Source organism: Vigna umbellata, chromosome 6 (assembly GCF_029865625.1).
Source record: "Vigna umbellata cultivar VRB3 chromosome 6, Vumbellata_1.0, whole genome shotgun sequence".
Lineage (NCBI taxonomy): Eukaryota > Viridiplantae > Streptophyta > Magnoliopsida > Fabales > Fabaceae > Vigna > Vigna umbellata.
In genome coordinates, this window is record NC_142170.1 from 7,978,670 (window position 1) to 7,994,760 (window position 16,091).

The following is a 16,091-nucleotide window of genomic DNA, read 5'->3' on the forward strand; positions in this document are numbered from 1 at the left end:
GCATAGTGGTAGAAGTTCCAGTAGATTTTGATTTTGTGATCCTTGTTGGGCCTCAAAAGCATAGCAAAAACCTGTATTCAACGAAAGAGGTAGTTTCTTTGAGCCCCATAACATTCAAAAGAAGAGAGTTCGGAAACAAACAAACGAAGAACATCTCATAAATCATACCTGAAGGGTTCCAAGGCAGAGGAGGGTGATTCCAAGTGCTCTATGGGTGTCGTATGCAAGTGAAACAAAAGCAACAATTTTCTTCTACCACCACAACAACATTACAAATTCAACCGCACTTCCACACCGACAAGCTTCAATATTTCAACATCACAATTCCACAGAGTATGTTATCACTTCATCACATTCTCCTCCAACAAAAGCCCCAAAATCTAAAACAATTATCCAACTTTCTTAGCACCTAGTTAATTTTCCAAACCAGAAGCAGGAACTAAAATAAAACCCTAATTGAATAATTTCTTAAAGGATGGACTTCTCCATTCAAAACTAAGAAAAACAAACCTAACCCTAAGAATTCCCAGGTCCGCCGGACAACGAAGCCAACAAATTCAGATGTCTCGGAAGGTGATTCCCCACCCTAGCCGCCGACGCTTCTCCAATGGCCTACTGCTGCTGACATTGGTGATGAGCAAAGAACGACGCCTACTGTTGCGACACCGACACGACGGCGGGCTGCACGACTATTTCTGGAGTGGTGGCGAAGCTCCAAATTTGTCCGACATTGGCGCGAGCAGGTAGGGCCCACAGTCCGGGCGGGGTAGAGGGGCCCACGGAAACAACGTCGTCCTTGGAAGTGTCATCGTTGGTGTGTATGCGCTTGCTGAGGATGAAGGGCGTGGGAGCGAGGAGCTGCGACTTGTGGTCGGAGGCAGAGGAAGGCGAGGAGAGAGGCGCAAAGTTGGCCAGAAAAATAGGTACTTACATTTATTCTTCTTCGAAATGAACCCCCTGCTTGACTCACACCAGATTGGTTTATATTTTAAAATAGGTTTAATAATTTAGAACATTCCTATTTCTCTAGGGTTTTCTCAATTAGGTCTTCATATTGTAAAATCTCTCAATTAGGTTCTTGAATGTGAAAAATTGGATCAATTTAGGGCTTGCCGTTAATTTGGATGGACGACGTTAAAAAATGTTGTGCGTGGCAGGGTGATATTACTAAGTTTTACTGACGTGACACACATTGGTCAATGAGTTGGCTTTCTTTTATTTACATATTTAAAAAACTTGAATGAAATCAAAACGCAACGTTGCAAAAAAACGCAACACCCGTGGCATGGCCGCACCCATCAGCGCCACTCGCACAACCATCATCAACCACCGCGGGAACCCAAAACAGTCATCCTCAACCACCACGGGAACCCAGAACAGCGAGAAAGGACCCTCAATGCCAAAAAAAAAAACAATGCAGAAAGGAAGAACCCAAAACGAAACATCAAGAACACAAGAAATTCTCATAACTCAAACTCAGATTCCAATTTGAAACCCCCAAAATCATAGAACAAACAAAACCCTAAATCGCAGGATCCAAAACCCCAAATTCACAATTTCAGAAACCCTAACCCCAATGTTGCAAAAGAAGAACTCCAATTCGCGTTCCAATCTATTGAAAAGAAAGCAAAAGCAACCCCCAGATCACGAGCCCAAACACGTTCTCCCTTCGCCGCGAAGACGCTGGAGGGCAAGATCATGCGTCGCGAAATGTCGTGCTTGAGCCCCTTGAAACTCGTTTCTCCTTCCATGTGAGAAAATCCTAAACAGAACCCAGGACGGGGAAAAGAGAAAGAAAGGAACGAATAACGCGCCATCACGGTCTACCCGGAGAATACGAAGACGCTGTCGGGTCGCGCTCTCTCTACGCTGTCATCGTCACCGCCATTTGTCCCAACACGAAACGTAGAAGCCCTCTTCTCCTTGCAGGACGAACTAGAGTAGAGGAGAGAAAAGAAAACATTGCCTCCCTCTGTAAGACGAACAGAACGCAATGAAATAAAAACGTTACGTTTTGATTTTCATTGAAGTTTTTTAAATATGTAAATAAAAGAAAGTCAGCTTAGCCACCAATGTGTGCCACGTCAATAAGACTTGGTAATGTCACTCTGCCACGCATAACATTTTTTAACGCCGTCCACCCAAATTAACGACAAGCCCTAAATTGATCCAATTTTTCACATTCAGAAACCTAATTGAGAGATTTTACAATACGAGGACCTAATTGAGAAAACCCTACAAAAATAGGGATGTTTTAAATGATTAAACCTTTAAAATAAAATAAAAACAACAAGGTTTGTATATTGTTAATTCTAAATTTAATTTTAATAATTAAGTGACATCAATTAAAAATTCAACGCAGATTAAAAATATATTTTATTCCCAATCAATGTCGACATTTTGATCAGCAATGTTAAGAAGGCTTTTACTTCATGCAACCCCACAATTTCTTTGTGAACCTTCTCCAATTTTGGCCATTTTATCATCACTAAAATAATTTTGGATAATATGTTCTAGAATATTTTTGGAATTTCAAGAACAATATTTTCAAAACAAGAATTTTGGGAAGTATAAATTTAAAATAAGTTTTTTTGCCGAATGTAATTTAAAAAATAAACTTTTTGAAAGGCTTAGAACACAATGCTTTCTACATGATTTATTTGAAATATTCTTATATAAAATGTGTTTGAAAAGGAGTTTCTCAGAATATATAAAATATGTTGTAGAATATTTTTTTGCTGTATTTTCTTTTTTCTTCGAATTTGCTCTGTTGTGTTTTCAAAACACACTTATAGTTACTGATTTTGATGTTTTAAAATTAAGATAATTTTTTTTATAATTAACATTTATACATTTTTAATGTTCAACATTGGGACAGTACAAAATAAGTCAGTAAAAAATCTGAACTCCTTTTCTTCTTCCTTTATGACAGTAATGATAATAAAAGCGATAATAACAGTGGTAATGCTGATGTGATGTAGTATTGAAGGATATTTAAGTCTTTTCTTATAGTGAGAGCTGCATATAACAATTCTGAGAATGCAGATACTAGAGCAATAACCCCAAAAACAATTTTTTTTTTCACTAATTTGAAGCGAGCTAACTTCACAACAAATTTTTAACTAATTTTAATAAAATACCAGGTTTAAATTTTTAACTAATGTTACTTAGTCAAAGCTACAATAAACACGTAATCGAATTAATTCTATTATAAGTTTAATTAATTAGTTCATCTTCATGATGATAATATTAAATAAATTAAAATATTAAAATGGTGTGAATTAAAAGTCTCTAGTAAATATTATTTATTAGTTTCAGTAACAAATAACATGTACTAATACCCTTCAGGGGTTGAGATAGTAATTTTAGGAGTGGATGAAACAATAGATAGTTAAAAATACCTAAAAGCTAAGAAAAAAAAAATCAACTGCCCAAAAAAAAAATTGGGCCAATAAAGCCCTAAACCCATGAGGACCAGACCCCTTATATAAGCAAACCCTTATTCTACTGATCCGGCGGCTTCCGTCAATTTCATCCCCTACTTTGGTAGCCACTTTCGTTTGAAGGGAGCTTGCCTCACAGCAATGGTGAGTATCGTGCTTCATTATTTTGCAAACTCTGAATTTCGATTATACTTGTTTCGTTTCTGGTATGTTCTCATGTTATGCATCTATAGTTTGAGTTTCGCGGCAAGGCGAAGTTTTGATCTTCGTTACCGACTATGGTTTCTGTGTTGAGATTTTACGTTTGGGAGCTTAGCTTAAAATGGATCAGGTTTCATGCTCTTATGTTTTTTTATTACATAATCTGTATCAACATTTTTGGGTGCATGTTAAAGGCCTTTGTTAAGGCTCAGAAATCAAGGGCTTACTTCAAGAGATATCAAGTGAAGTTCAAGAGAAGAAGAGGTATTTTATTTGGTTGTTTAGCTTCATTGTATTCAATGTACTTCTTGTTCGTTGCAAATTTCGTTTGTAATTGTGATTTTCTTTACTGCAGAGGGAAAAACTGATTACCGTGCCAGGATTCGGTTGATTAACCAGGACAAGAACAAGTATAACACACCAAAATATCGCTTTGTGGTTCGATTTGTATCCTAGTGTTATGTTATCAAGAATTCGTTATATATGCTTGAATTGGTGTGTTTTATCATGTGAATAAATGAATTTCTTCTGAGTTGAGGATTTTTGTCGGCATAAACCTTAACCTTTTATTAGACTAACAAGGACATCATTGCCCAAATAACATCTGCTACAATTGCTGGTGATAATGTTCTTGCTGCAGCATATTCACATGAGCTGCCACGCTACGGTCTCGAAGTAGGCCTTACAAACTATGCAGCAGGTACTTTTCTGAGCAAATCTAACTCCCAACCATTATGTCACCCACGGTTTGTTCTATCTTTTCACTCTTTTTTTCTGTCATCAGCTTATTGTACTGGACTCTTGTTGGCCCGTCGAGTTCTTAAGAAGCTTGAAATGGATGAAGAGTATGAAGGAAATGTTGAGGTATCTACGAGTTTGCTATGCTCTGTGTTTTTTTTTTGTCACATGTTTTTATGTTATTTGGCTGTTCCCTTTTCAGGCCACCGGAGAGGATTATTCAGTGGAACCAGCTGACACTAGGAGACCATTCCGTGCTCTCCTTGATGTTGGTCTTATTAAGACCACAACAGGCAATCGTGTCTTTGGTGCCCTTAAGGTAATCTATTTCCATACAGTGCTATATTTAGTGTGATTTTTGTTTATTAATATACAATTGAATAATTGTGTTTACAGGGAGCTCTCGATGGGGGTTTGGATATCCCTCATAGTGATAAAAGGTTTGCTGGCTTTGATAAGGATAAGAAGGAGCTTGATGCTGAGGTTCACCGCAAATATGTCTTTGGTGGACATGTTGGTGCTTATATAAAGGTACGGACATAGATTTATTTTTAGTACCAGTTTGTTGAAATGTTTAGTACAATATTAATACTATTTAAGAAATGAGTTCTGACAAACTATTTTATCTGTTATGCAGACATTGATTGAAGATGAGCCAGAGAAATACCAGTCACACTTTAGTGCCTATATCAAGCAGGGAATAGAGCCTGATGGTCTGGAAGATCTGTATAAGAAGGTTCATGCTGCCATCCGAGCTGACCCTACTTTCAAGAAATCCGAGAAACAGGCACCAAAGGAGCACAAGAGGTAAGTGGCTGATATTTTTTGAATGCAAATAGATTCTAGAATTAGGGAAATGCATATATCTATTGTCATTTGAATTCCGGCAATTTGAATTGGAGCTGTTGTTGGATTGGCTGTATATTTAACTAATCCTGTGCTATTTATCTAGTTTCTGTTATTTATCTAGATTTTGGTCATATTATTTTTGCTACTAGTTATGTATGACTTTTAATAATTGATTTGGAAGTATGCAATTTCATGGTATATAGTTGTCATTTAACAATTGATTTTGGAAGTATGCAGTTTCATAGATATATAGTATGCATTTTATGGTTTAGTTTATTTTATGAGGCACATGTTCTCTTTATGTTAAAAAATGTGTACAAAAACATATATATATATATATATATATATATATATATATATATATATATATATATATATATATATAGTAAGATGACTTTTTATGTTAAAAATATGAATAAGTATGTCTGTTATAAAAGTTTGGGATTGTGAAATAAGAATCTCATCAGTCCCCTGTAATTATTTATTGTTGTATGAAGTAGATTTAAGTTAATTGACTTGGTTTTGTATAAAAATGGTCATACCCAAGTATAACACTCATGAATGTGATTAATTTATTGTTGTATGAAGTAGATTTAAGTTAATTGACTTGGTTTTGTATAAAAATGGTCATACCCAAGTATAACACTCATGAATGTGATTAATTTATATCAGGTTGGACTTACCATTTTATAGTATTCAATAACTTCATTAAAAAAAGGCTTCCATTGTACTAGTTAAATTATGATTAGCTGTGTATTATTATTGTCAAAACTTCATAAAAATTACACAATAATAATAGTTTGTTTGTATTTCACCTATGTACTCTGGCATGGTTGACATTTTGAACATTCATAAAAATTTAAGTTTTAGTATGGAAGAGGTTTCTGAGTATATTTGCATATTTGTGCAGGTACAATCTGAAGAAACTCACTTACGAGGAGAGAAAGGCTAAATTGGTTGCACGCTTGCAGGCTCTCAACTCTGCTGCTGGTGACGATGAAGATGATGATGAGTGAAAAGTTCATGATTGATGCTGTAATAGGAGTTGTCTTAACTTAGTTGAGTTAGCCTTTCCTTTTTGTATCGGGATTGATTGATGTGTTATACTTGTATTCATGGTTTATTTTCATTGTTTACAGATATGTTGGTAAAATCACACTTTGTGGTTTCAGAAAATGACAACCTATTTAAGATTTTAAATTTAAATTTAATATCTTGGAAATCAAATTTTGTGATCCAAGCTTATCTGATTAGATTTGTTTTTGTTAATCCAAACTGATCATTGGAAAGGTTGGTATGAACTCACTAATAACTTTTAGGTGGTTATTTAGTTAATGTTAATTAAAATAAAACAATTCAAAATAAAAGGATTAAAATCATATAAAGCAGTAATAATTACTCCAAAGATAACCAATTTCAAAAAGGAAAGAAAAGGGACTCGAGGAATGCATCACAGTGACATCTATTTTCCTAGAGAAATAGACTTCAACTATGAAGAATCAAAGAGAAAAATGAGAAGCTTGTAAGATCAATGATTTTGAAGAGAGTGGTTGGGATGTGCTAGCTTTAGAGTGTTTGTCCTTGGTGAAGTGTGACGCCACTTTTCAGCCATTCACGTATAGCATCAGCTTCATAAGTAAAACCATCTGCAGCCACTTGTGGATCTTGCATCACTTCCTGCAAAATATCCAAGGATTTGGAAAAACCTTTTAATGTGTCTCATGGATAGTCCATTGACATTTTTGTAAATAATTTATCAATTTTTTCGTCGGACTTGGTCCCGTAATAAAAATCTCAACGCATTTTCAAGTTGCATTTGCAAATCATGTAGTTCATCCTTGTACTTTTGAGACACCTCATCAGCAGATATATTCCTCTGCTCCAACTCCTTTATAATAAGTCCAGAGGATGCAATTCGATTCTCTAGAGATAATTTCTGATCTAAGGCAAGTTGAAGTTCCTCATTAACTATGTTTATCTGGCTCTTGTTCTTTTGTTATTTTCCATGAAGCAAAGCCTAAAGAGGGGAATAAAATCAAACAGGAAGAGGTGAAGATTAAACTCCATAACTAAGAATGTTGAGAAATGGTAATTAAAATCTGTGAAAAGCTCCAAATTTCAAACAGATAATTTGGTTAAAATAATGTGTAGTAGCTTCTTGAGGGATTTTAGCAGCCTACTTACCTAGCATGGTACTTATCAGATGATGCTCCCATTACAAGCCTCTGTATGCCATACTGGTGGATGAGCTCTACAATCCCTTTTTCTACACAATCCATTTCAATGAGTAGTTTCCCTGCCCTCACCTATATCAGAAAATTATTAGCAAAGAAAAAAGAAGTTTTGAAAACAAGATTCTCTAGAAAAATTACCCCCACTTTTTGACAGATATAAAGTTCTTCCTTTCCCTCATGATAATCTTGAACTTCCTGTTTTCTCAGTGCACTTGCAGGAAATTTAGCACCCACTATAAAAATAACCAAAATAAATCCAGTTCTTGAAATCTATCACAGGAAACGATAAAACATACACCATAAATCATAAGTCATAGCATGGTTTCTTAAATATTCTCTATACACTAGAACTCGAATAAAAGCTATTGATTATAATTAGAATTTCTGTAGAAGGACTCGTTATCTTCTGGGCCAATTTTAGTTTTAGTTCAAATCTCCTGATAATTTCAAAAATAATGGTGAACAACGCAATATATACTCACACCAAACGAGTAATAATGTTCTTAGGCTCAATCAATCAAAAGCCTATAACATTTGTTAACAGTAATAATAAGATTTGCACTCAAATTATAATAAAGTTATTTTTAGCCTTTGATTGATTTGATCATCCAAGATTAGACAGCTTCAGTCTATGTAAAAATTAAAAAAAGGAAAAATGGTTTAAGTTATCTAAAACCCATACAACACAGATGGTATCATTAACCATGCTTGGACTAGGCTCACTTATAATTTCTCTCCTACTAGTAATGATTCCAGGAACCCCAATATGACGAAGCTTATTCGTAGGATTGATCTGTGGTGGAGTTGCAGGCATCATGCTCATAGATGAAGGATGGTTGAACCTTTAAAAAGACCTTTTCTTTAACTTCTGAAGAGAATCACGATATCTTGTAACCCAGAAGTGCCGATTCAACTTTCTAGCCAAAGGAACATATAAAATAATTCAACTACTGGGAATTTTCTCTCTATCTGCACAAAAACGTTATATCTAGAAAATTTGATAAACCCAATTAACCCAAACCGAAAAAAGGAATAAATTAATAAATCAAATCTCTCAAAACTAACAAAAAAACTCTCTAGAACTGAATAAATTACTTCTTTAATCTCCCCCCTGAAATGGAATTCCAACTCAACAAAAATATTGAAGAACGAAAATATTCACTTTTTTTCTCAACCTAGAAGTAGCAAAGACCCAACCTATGATCACACTTGCAAAGACACGCAACACGTTTGTTGTCTGTCATCATATGAACAAAGTTCATAGGATGATGAAAAATCAGCTGTAAGGGAACCACATAAAGGAAAATCACATGCAAATCTACCTGAGGATGTTATTAAACAAAAATATGGAAATCGATTGGGTTATTAACATCCTCGGCCCAGATGAAAAAATATAACACCTACTTTTTTGTACAACATGTGTTGTCACCTTAAATCGTAGTCTCGTGATTGTTCGACGAATCGGAGTTAGACTTTCAATAACACATACTCTTCCAATGTTTAAAATTTTGTGTAACTCCATAGTCCAAAATTATAGTTATTCTACATAAATCTCAAAGTTGGTGATAATGACCATATTTCTAGTGAGGTAAAACCGATAAAGATCAGAATCAAACTTGCATGTTGGATTATACTATATAATCTACCATATGAAGATCGAAAGCTATTGTTTCAAAACCCTACTTAAAGACCTACAGTGTAACGAATCTAAAGGTTTAAACTCCATTATTAGACCTATGGCCGGATGTTAGGAATGCAAAAAGTTTAAATATGAATGACAAACTCCTATATTAGTTGCTTGTTAATATGTTGTCACATCTGAATACAAATTTTGTTAAACTAATTTATCAGAATGTATTGGTGTTTGAAAATATCATTGTCATCAACCGGTCATATTACATTATGTAGCACATGGTTAAATGGAGAAACAACATGTCTCTTCCATATACAATGTTGATTAATAGAATATTTGTTTTCTTTGAGGTAGACCTAAATTATGAGAGTCTCGTTAGATTGGAATAAAATCATTACTTTGATTAAAAAAAAAATACACTGTCCAAATTGGACATTGCTAATGTCAATGACATTTGGCAACATGGAAGGGTAAAGCATGAGGTCTAAATGATTACTATGAACATTGGACTACAACCCTAAATGCAACAAGGGGATGCAAAGAAAAGATGAGAAAAATTGATAAAATCCAAGATAACCTTTTCAATTTGACGTTAATTGTGAGGTAAGGATTCCATACCAACTACACAAGATTTAGAAGATAGAATTGATGGAGTGTATTAAATCATTTTCCATCATTTTAAGTTTAAGTGATTGGGTTTGTATTAATGAATAGTACTTTTGTGTTCAAGACTTATTTCAATTTAATTTATTATGAATGTGAACAATTTTTATTTACTATGTCAAATTTAATATACTTTTGGTTAACAATAATTTAGATAATAATATACAAATTATTATTTAAGAAAATGTTTTTGAAATTTATTCCTTAGAAATTCCTTTTATAAATTTTCCTTTTATTTTTGTAATTTTTTTTATCATTAACAATTTCAATTTCATTTAATATAACTTTCACTACTTTAATTTAAAATTATCAATTTCCTACACAAGAAAAAATTGGTAACCATCTATTTTTATCAATTAAACATTTTTTTTAATCTATCACATACATCACATCATTCACAAATTCTCACAAGCTTTTTTTTCAAGTCTCTTCATTCATCTCTTCAAATTTCTTAATGGAAACAATACCAAAATCTTTTCTCCATCTCCTGAAATTCATTCACTCAATTTCTCTTACTTCCACTTTTTAATCTAAACACTACCTAAGTTTTTTTATACGATTCTTTACTTCTATTTATCATAGGTAACATCATGATTTTAATTTAATTAGATTCTTTTGGAAATTGAGATGACATAATATAATTAAACATTAAAAAGATTAAACCAATATAAGAGATCACTCATTTGCTAAACCAAATAAATATTTGTGATAAGAACATACACTCTAACACACAAAGAGGGAAAATTCAAAAGCTAGAGACAAAAACAAAGATAAACATTGGGAGCATACTTGAATCAAGGATTACTTCCTCAACCAAGTGCTCATTTAGGACTTAAATTTTTCAACCAGAATCTCCATGAATAGCCAACTATTTTAAGCTTTTAAAACTTTCACCCTTCAAAAGTACAAGAGAACAAAAATAAATGAGAACCAAGAGGATAAGTGTAATAAAATAGAATAAAATAACTCAATTTGTCGGGAAATTTTTTGCTCAATTCACCAAAAGATTTATTGATAGAATTGACAGTTAGATACATTATCTTTAATAGTAATATAAATTTAAATTTGTTCACGAATTTATTATCTATAAAAATATCTTTTGATAATTTAAATTCTAAATTTGGTTTGTTTTGATAAATTTCTTTTTTCAATCAATTTGAATTTATCGACAATGTTTTTATTAATAAAAATTTATGATAAAAATATTCATTAATAATTAAAAAAAAATTATAATGTATTTACTAAATAATACGACAGGACTAGTTGATGTGAATAGGAAAGTGGGTTGAAAATATTAACAAGTTCCGAAAAAAATACTCAGTGAATTAGTTATATAAATATATTTTAAGCTTTAATTAATTAATTAATATTTTACATAGATAAATTAAAACAATTATCATAAGTAATAATTGTAAAAATATTAATTATTTAAATTAAAATATTATTAATATTTACACTCTATAAATAATACATTATAAAAAATTAATCTTGTAAGCTATTTTTATTTAACTTTTCATTAAAAAGCTCAGGTGGTAGGTAACTCAATCCGATCCGTCACTTTAACAAGTTAGATAAGACGAAACAGAAAGAACTGACATATTAACATTATCAACCCAAGCAGCAATATTTGACAAAGTGATAAAATAATTTGTGGACCTAAATTCACTTTATTTAAGTGGGCAACATACTATACGATGATAAGATATAAGGTAACATAATATATATATAAATATATGATGATAAGTGTTACTATCGTGGGTAGGCAACCGACCGTGGCTTGTGGTATTATCGAGAGTAGGCGATCGACCACAGATTGTGTTATTATCGAGGGTAGACAACAGACTGTGTCTTGAGTTACTACCGAAGGAAGGCAACCGGTCGGGTGTTTCATAAAACAACCGATCGGGTGAGCGCAAGTAAAGGAGAGGGCAGACAGCCGTTAAATGTCCATGAATGCGTGGTTAATGAGGTAACGGTCCTTGTCGAGTATTTAAAGTGAGTATTGAAAGCCATTAAAAGGTAAATTAATGAATAATATTCCGTGTAATTGTATAAATAGAAGTCAAAGGGAAAGGTAAATTCTCTGTTCAATTTGACAACTATAGACTTGCGAGAGTCCATTCTGACTTGAGCGTCGGAGTGTTTGCTGCAGGTCAACCCATTTGTACTGACACCGAGCGCAGAGGAGACCAGAAGAGGAAAACCGATCAGAGGAGGAGTGTTTCCGGACGGAGGTAGCAGGAGTGTTCCCCGGTCCCGTTCAGCAGAAACAATAAGATATAAGTTTCTTATAATATCTTTGTATTGTTGATGGTTTTAATTAAAAGTGTGAGAGAGAAAAAATTAGAATAAAACATATTCGGTTATTTCATTATAGTGCAAAAGTTGTTTAAATTTAAACTCGTAGCTGCGCCCACACCATGTGCTACAACACAGAAACTATTCTGAGCACATTGTGTTATGATTAATCAATGTGTGATAATCAGTTATCAACGCACATTATATGCATAATGTTTTATACTAATTATCACCCATGCATTACGAATTATTGACACATCCATGATTTAATATACACAAAATAATATTTTGTATAATCTATGGAGTGGTCCATCTGTTTAAACGTTTATACCATTCACATAATGTGTAAATATTGCAACGTTAAAAGAAGATAAAAACTTAATATATTTTTATTTTTTTAATTATTGAGTTTTGATATTACAACTTGTAGGTAAAATTAGATATTAATGGATAATGCTATAATTCAATAGAAAGTGAAATATTATGTCAAATAGATATTAAATATCGTTTGGACGAGCTCTTATATCAAATTAAGGATTAGACTTTAACTTAGAAAAACAATTTTTAAGATTAAGTTTGTATCTATTTTTATACTTTAATCGATGTAAAACTTTTAAGGTATGTCAAAAGGATAAAGAGTGATAACTTTCGATACGAGAAAAATTAAAACAAAACAGAATTATGTAACTAAAATAAAAGCTGACTGATTTTACAAAAATTAAAAAGAGGCTGAAGCTTAAATGTAAGAAAAAAGAAAAAGGAAGTCAATGATGTTTGGGGTCAGGTCCTCCGGGGCTTAGTCGTTTGGAGACAGAAGGATTTGTAAAAAATGGGTTCATAAGTTGTGGTTTTGTAATGAATTTTTGTGAAAAAGCTTGGAGTGGGGTTTTCTTCTTCTTCTTCTCCATGAATGCCTCAAGTGAACGACTTTCAAACTGCCCAAATAAAAGCAGAAACAGAATTAGGAACACTAATACTTCCTTTGAGTTCCTCATTTTCTCCCACCCTTCAACCTTCCTTAATGGATTCCCAATCACTATATCTACATGTCTTTATATAGTCTCTATACTCCATTCCCTTTTTAATATTTTAATCAAAACTCAATTTAAATCTTATATTTCTCTTCTTTTAGTTAATATATTATATGCCTTTATTTTATCTCAAATCAAGCAGGAAAAATCGGATGGAGATGATTCTTAGGTATTAAAGGTTACATTTTACGAGGGGCCATACAAGATTCAACATAAACAATTATAATTTTTTATTTTTATATCTATATATCATTCATTTTTATTCAAAGTTAAATTTTTAACCATCTTCTTTTTAGTGTTTCTTAAATATAAGTTTCTTCACATAAAATATCTTCTTCTAGGACGAGTATTTTAATTATGATCGTTCTTTTATATTATTATTCTTAAATGTGATATACTTATTTAAAATAAAAGACTTTCAATAAAAATATGATTCTTTAACTACTTTATATCTCATTAATACAATTGTGTAAACATAAATTCTTTATCTTCAAACATTAAGTAATAAAAAAAACGGAAATTTTGGAAAGACGTCCTAAAAGAAACATTATACTTTTTTTTATAACATAAGTAAACTTTAAGATAAGTTGTCTCCTCTGACAATATTATCGATACCCATTCCTATAATTAATTAGTTAAATATATAAAAATCAAGTTTTATTTTTGGTATGCCACGCAAAATTCGTACGAGTTAATGGGAATCGAGACCTAGTTCAAGACATGATAGAAGAATGAGGCGTAAGCATTAACATGTACAAACACGAAAAAGCATTGGAATAAAATGACGTATTGATCCAATGTATATGCATTCAAACTTGTCTTCTAGTACTTAGGATTCTGACATCAATTTCTATAACCCAATCTCTTTTCAAAATAAATGAACAATACGATGTTAATTTAGATTTGAGAGGTCCACTGAGAGAGCAACCACCATAGGACCCTTCAAAGTCTAGAAGGTTATATATTCGGACCAAACTTTTTCCTTATAGAGGTTCCAAAGGCCATTCCCAAACCCTCAATTTTATTTTTCTAATTTCTCAATAGCATAAATTTGCAAATTAAAAGATGCATACTATAAATAAAAGTATAAAGTCGTAGTCTCTAACAACAAAAAATTTATCTATACATAAATAAAAAGCCTCAAATCAACTCACATAAAAAAATCTTACACCACCTTCAATTCAACATAATCGAGTTTTTTTTTTAAATTTATGAGTTTTTTATTATATATTAGTCAACATTCTTTTATTTGTATTTAATGTTATTTATACACTCAAATATTCAATTCTACAAAATTGATTTTTAAAGTGAGATATATACTTATATATTGTGAATTGGTTTTATTTTTAATCGAGGTGAGACTTCAAACACACTCTCTCACGTGAAAGTATTTATGTTTCATGTGTGAGATTAGATAAAATATGATTTTATTTTTAATCAAGATCGAACAACAATAAATCACTTTAGGATAAACTCAAATCCATAACTCTAATATCATGTTAAAAAATAGACTTTAAGTCTAATTCAACCTCACAAAATTGATTTATAAGATTAAATTTACACCTATTTATATATTTGAATTAATTTTATACGTAATCAATATAAAATTTCCAACACTAAACACTGTGTATGAACTTTTTCTATAAAAAAAGTTTTACTTATGTTATATGGTAATTATCTCCAACACTAAACACTGTACGAACTTTTTCTATTAATATATTGTATTTATCTGAGTCAATTATGAAAATAGAATTTATCAAAAGAATATATAAAAAATTCTATATCAATAAACCATGAATTAATCCACGTAAACAACAATAATACTTCAAACCTAAAACTTTAAAAATAAAGAGTTTATAATAACATTTTACCTTTAAATTACTTTCACTACAAAATTAACGTATTTTAGAAGGGGTTTATTAACGGGGGTTTTGAAAACCTCTCTAAATTCCTACGGTTTTGTCGAAAACCGCAGATAAATTGTAATTTTTTTTAATAAAATAAATTCCACGGTTTAATAAGAGACTGCCAGTAAGGTAAAAGTATTTTTTCGTTTTATGGCGCTCATAAATTAGATTTCGTCTTTCTCGAAAATAACTTTCATTCTCACACCGTGCCCATGCTTCATCTTCTTCTTGACCAGAATCACTGCGAGCATGGTGGCGACGGTACTGGTGCGGCCAGCTCCACTCTCCACTCCTTCTTCTTCTTCTGCACCTTCGTCAAACGGTTGAAGCTGTCGTCATTCAGATCTCCGTCATCGACGACAGTAGTTGCTTCTGGCCTCACCGGCACCGTTGTGAGCTCCCTCCCTTTCTTCATTCGATTTTTTCATCTGGTGGGAGGGGTTTTGCTCTTCCTTCTTCATTCTTCCCAAATCTGGTTCCCTATGGAGGATCTAGCGAGGCGTGTCACCGCATTCGGTATCAGTCAGAGTAATCGTCGTGCGATGCAATATAGGGTTTTCATCCTCCCTTTCTTCTGCTAGTAAATTTAAATTTGATTTGAGTATAATGTGATGGTGAAAAGGATATAGATTTGGTAATGGAGACAGAGAGAAAAGAAAACCGTGTTCCTTTTGTGATATCCTCTGTCATGGCTTCCTTGGTTTTCTTGTTCAACATTCTAATTTTTTTTTAACATTCTTCCATATATTTTAAAGTATGAATGAATTCATAAACTTGGTTTTGTTTTTTGCAGCTCAACATCAATCACGGTATTGAATAATAATTCTTATTAGATAAAAAGAGCTAAGGTATTGAATAATAATGCTTATCAGATAAAAAGAGCTAAGGTATACTAATTATTATTATGCAAGACATATTGACAAACTGGTTGTGTTCAAACTATGTGGTTAATCTCATTTTACAATGGTAGTTTAAAAAAAGACTGGGAGTTTCTCCTAATGCCAGTGGGAAAGTGAAGATAAAGATATCAAAGAAGGAGTTGGCATAATGTGACATCCCAAAAATACAGTAAAAACCATATAATTAGAAAATCA

General features: G+C 32.3%; 2 protein-coding genes across 3 annotated transcripts; one reads left to right on the top strand and one right to left on the bottom strand.

The window, feature by feature from the left end:
• The first annotated feature begins 3,442 nt into the window (after nt 1-3,442).
• LOC148196710 (large ribosomal subunit protein uL18-like) lies at nt 3,443-6,484 on the top strand. Of its 2 annotated transcripts, XM_088093096.1 has the most exons (9): nt 3,443-3,587; nt 3,839-3,908; nt 4,000-4,091; nt 4,218-4,344; nt 4,429-4,508; nt 4,585-4,701; nt 4,779-4,913; nt 5,020-5,189; nt 6,142-6,484. In XM_088093096.1, exons 1-9 carry the CDS (start codon nt 3,585-3,587, stop codon nt 6,245-6,247), a joined length of 900 nt encoding a protein of 299 aa, XP_087949222.1. In that variant the 5' UTR covers nt 3,443-3,584; the 3' UTR covers nt 6,248-6,484. The 2 variants fall into 2 exon arrangements, with proteins under 2 accessions (XP_087949222.1, XP_087949221.1); XM_088093095.1 differs by lacking the exons at nt 3,443-3,587; nt 3,839-3,908; nt 4,000-4,091; ... (2 more) ...; nt 4,585-4,701; nt 4,779-4,913 and having other exon boundaries at nt 4,999-5,189.
• A 6,273-nt stretch (nt 6,485-12,757) lies between these two features.
• Nucleotides 12,758-13,066, bottom strand: LOC148196711 (uncharacterized). The gene has a single exon (XM_088092598.1). The coding sequence runs from the start codon at nt 13,052-13,054 to the stop codon at nt 12,824-12,826; it is 231 nt and encodes a 76-aa protein (XP_087948724.1). The 5' UTR covers nt 13,055-13,066; the 3' UTR covers nt 12,758-12,823.
• Between the last annotated feature and the right edge of the window lie 3,025 nt (nt 13,067-16,091).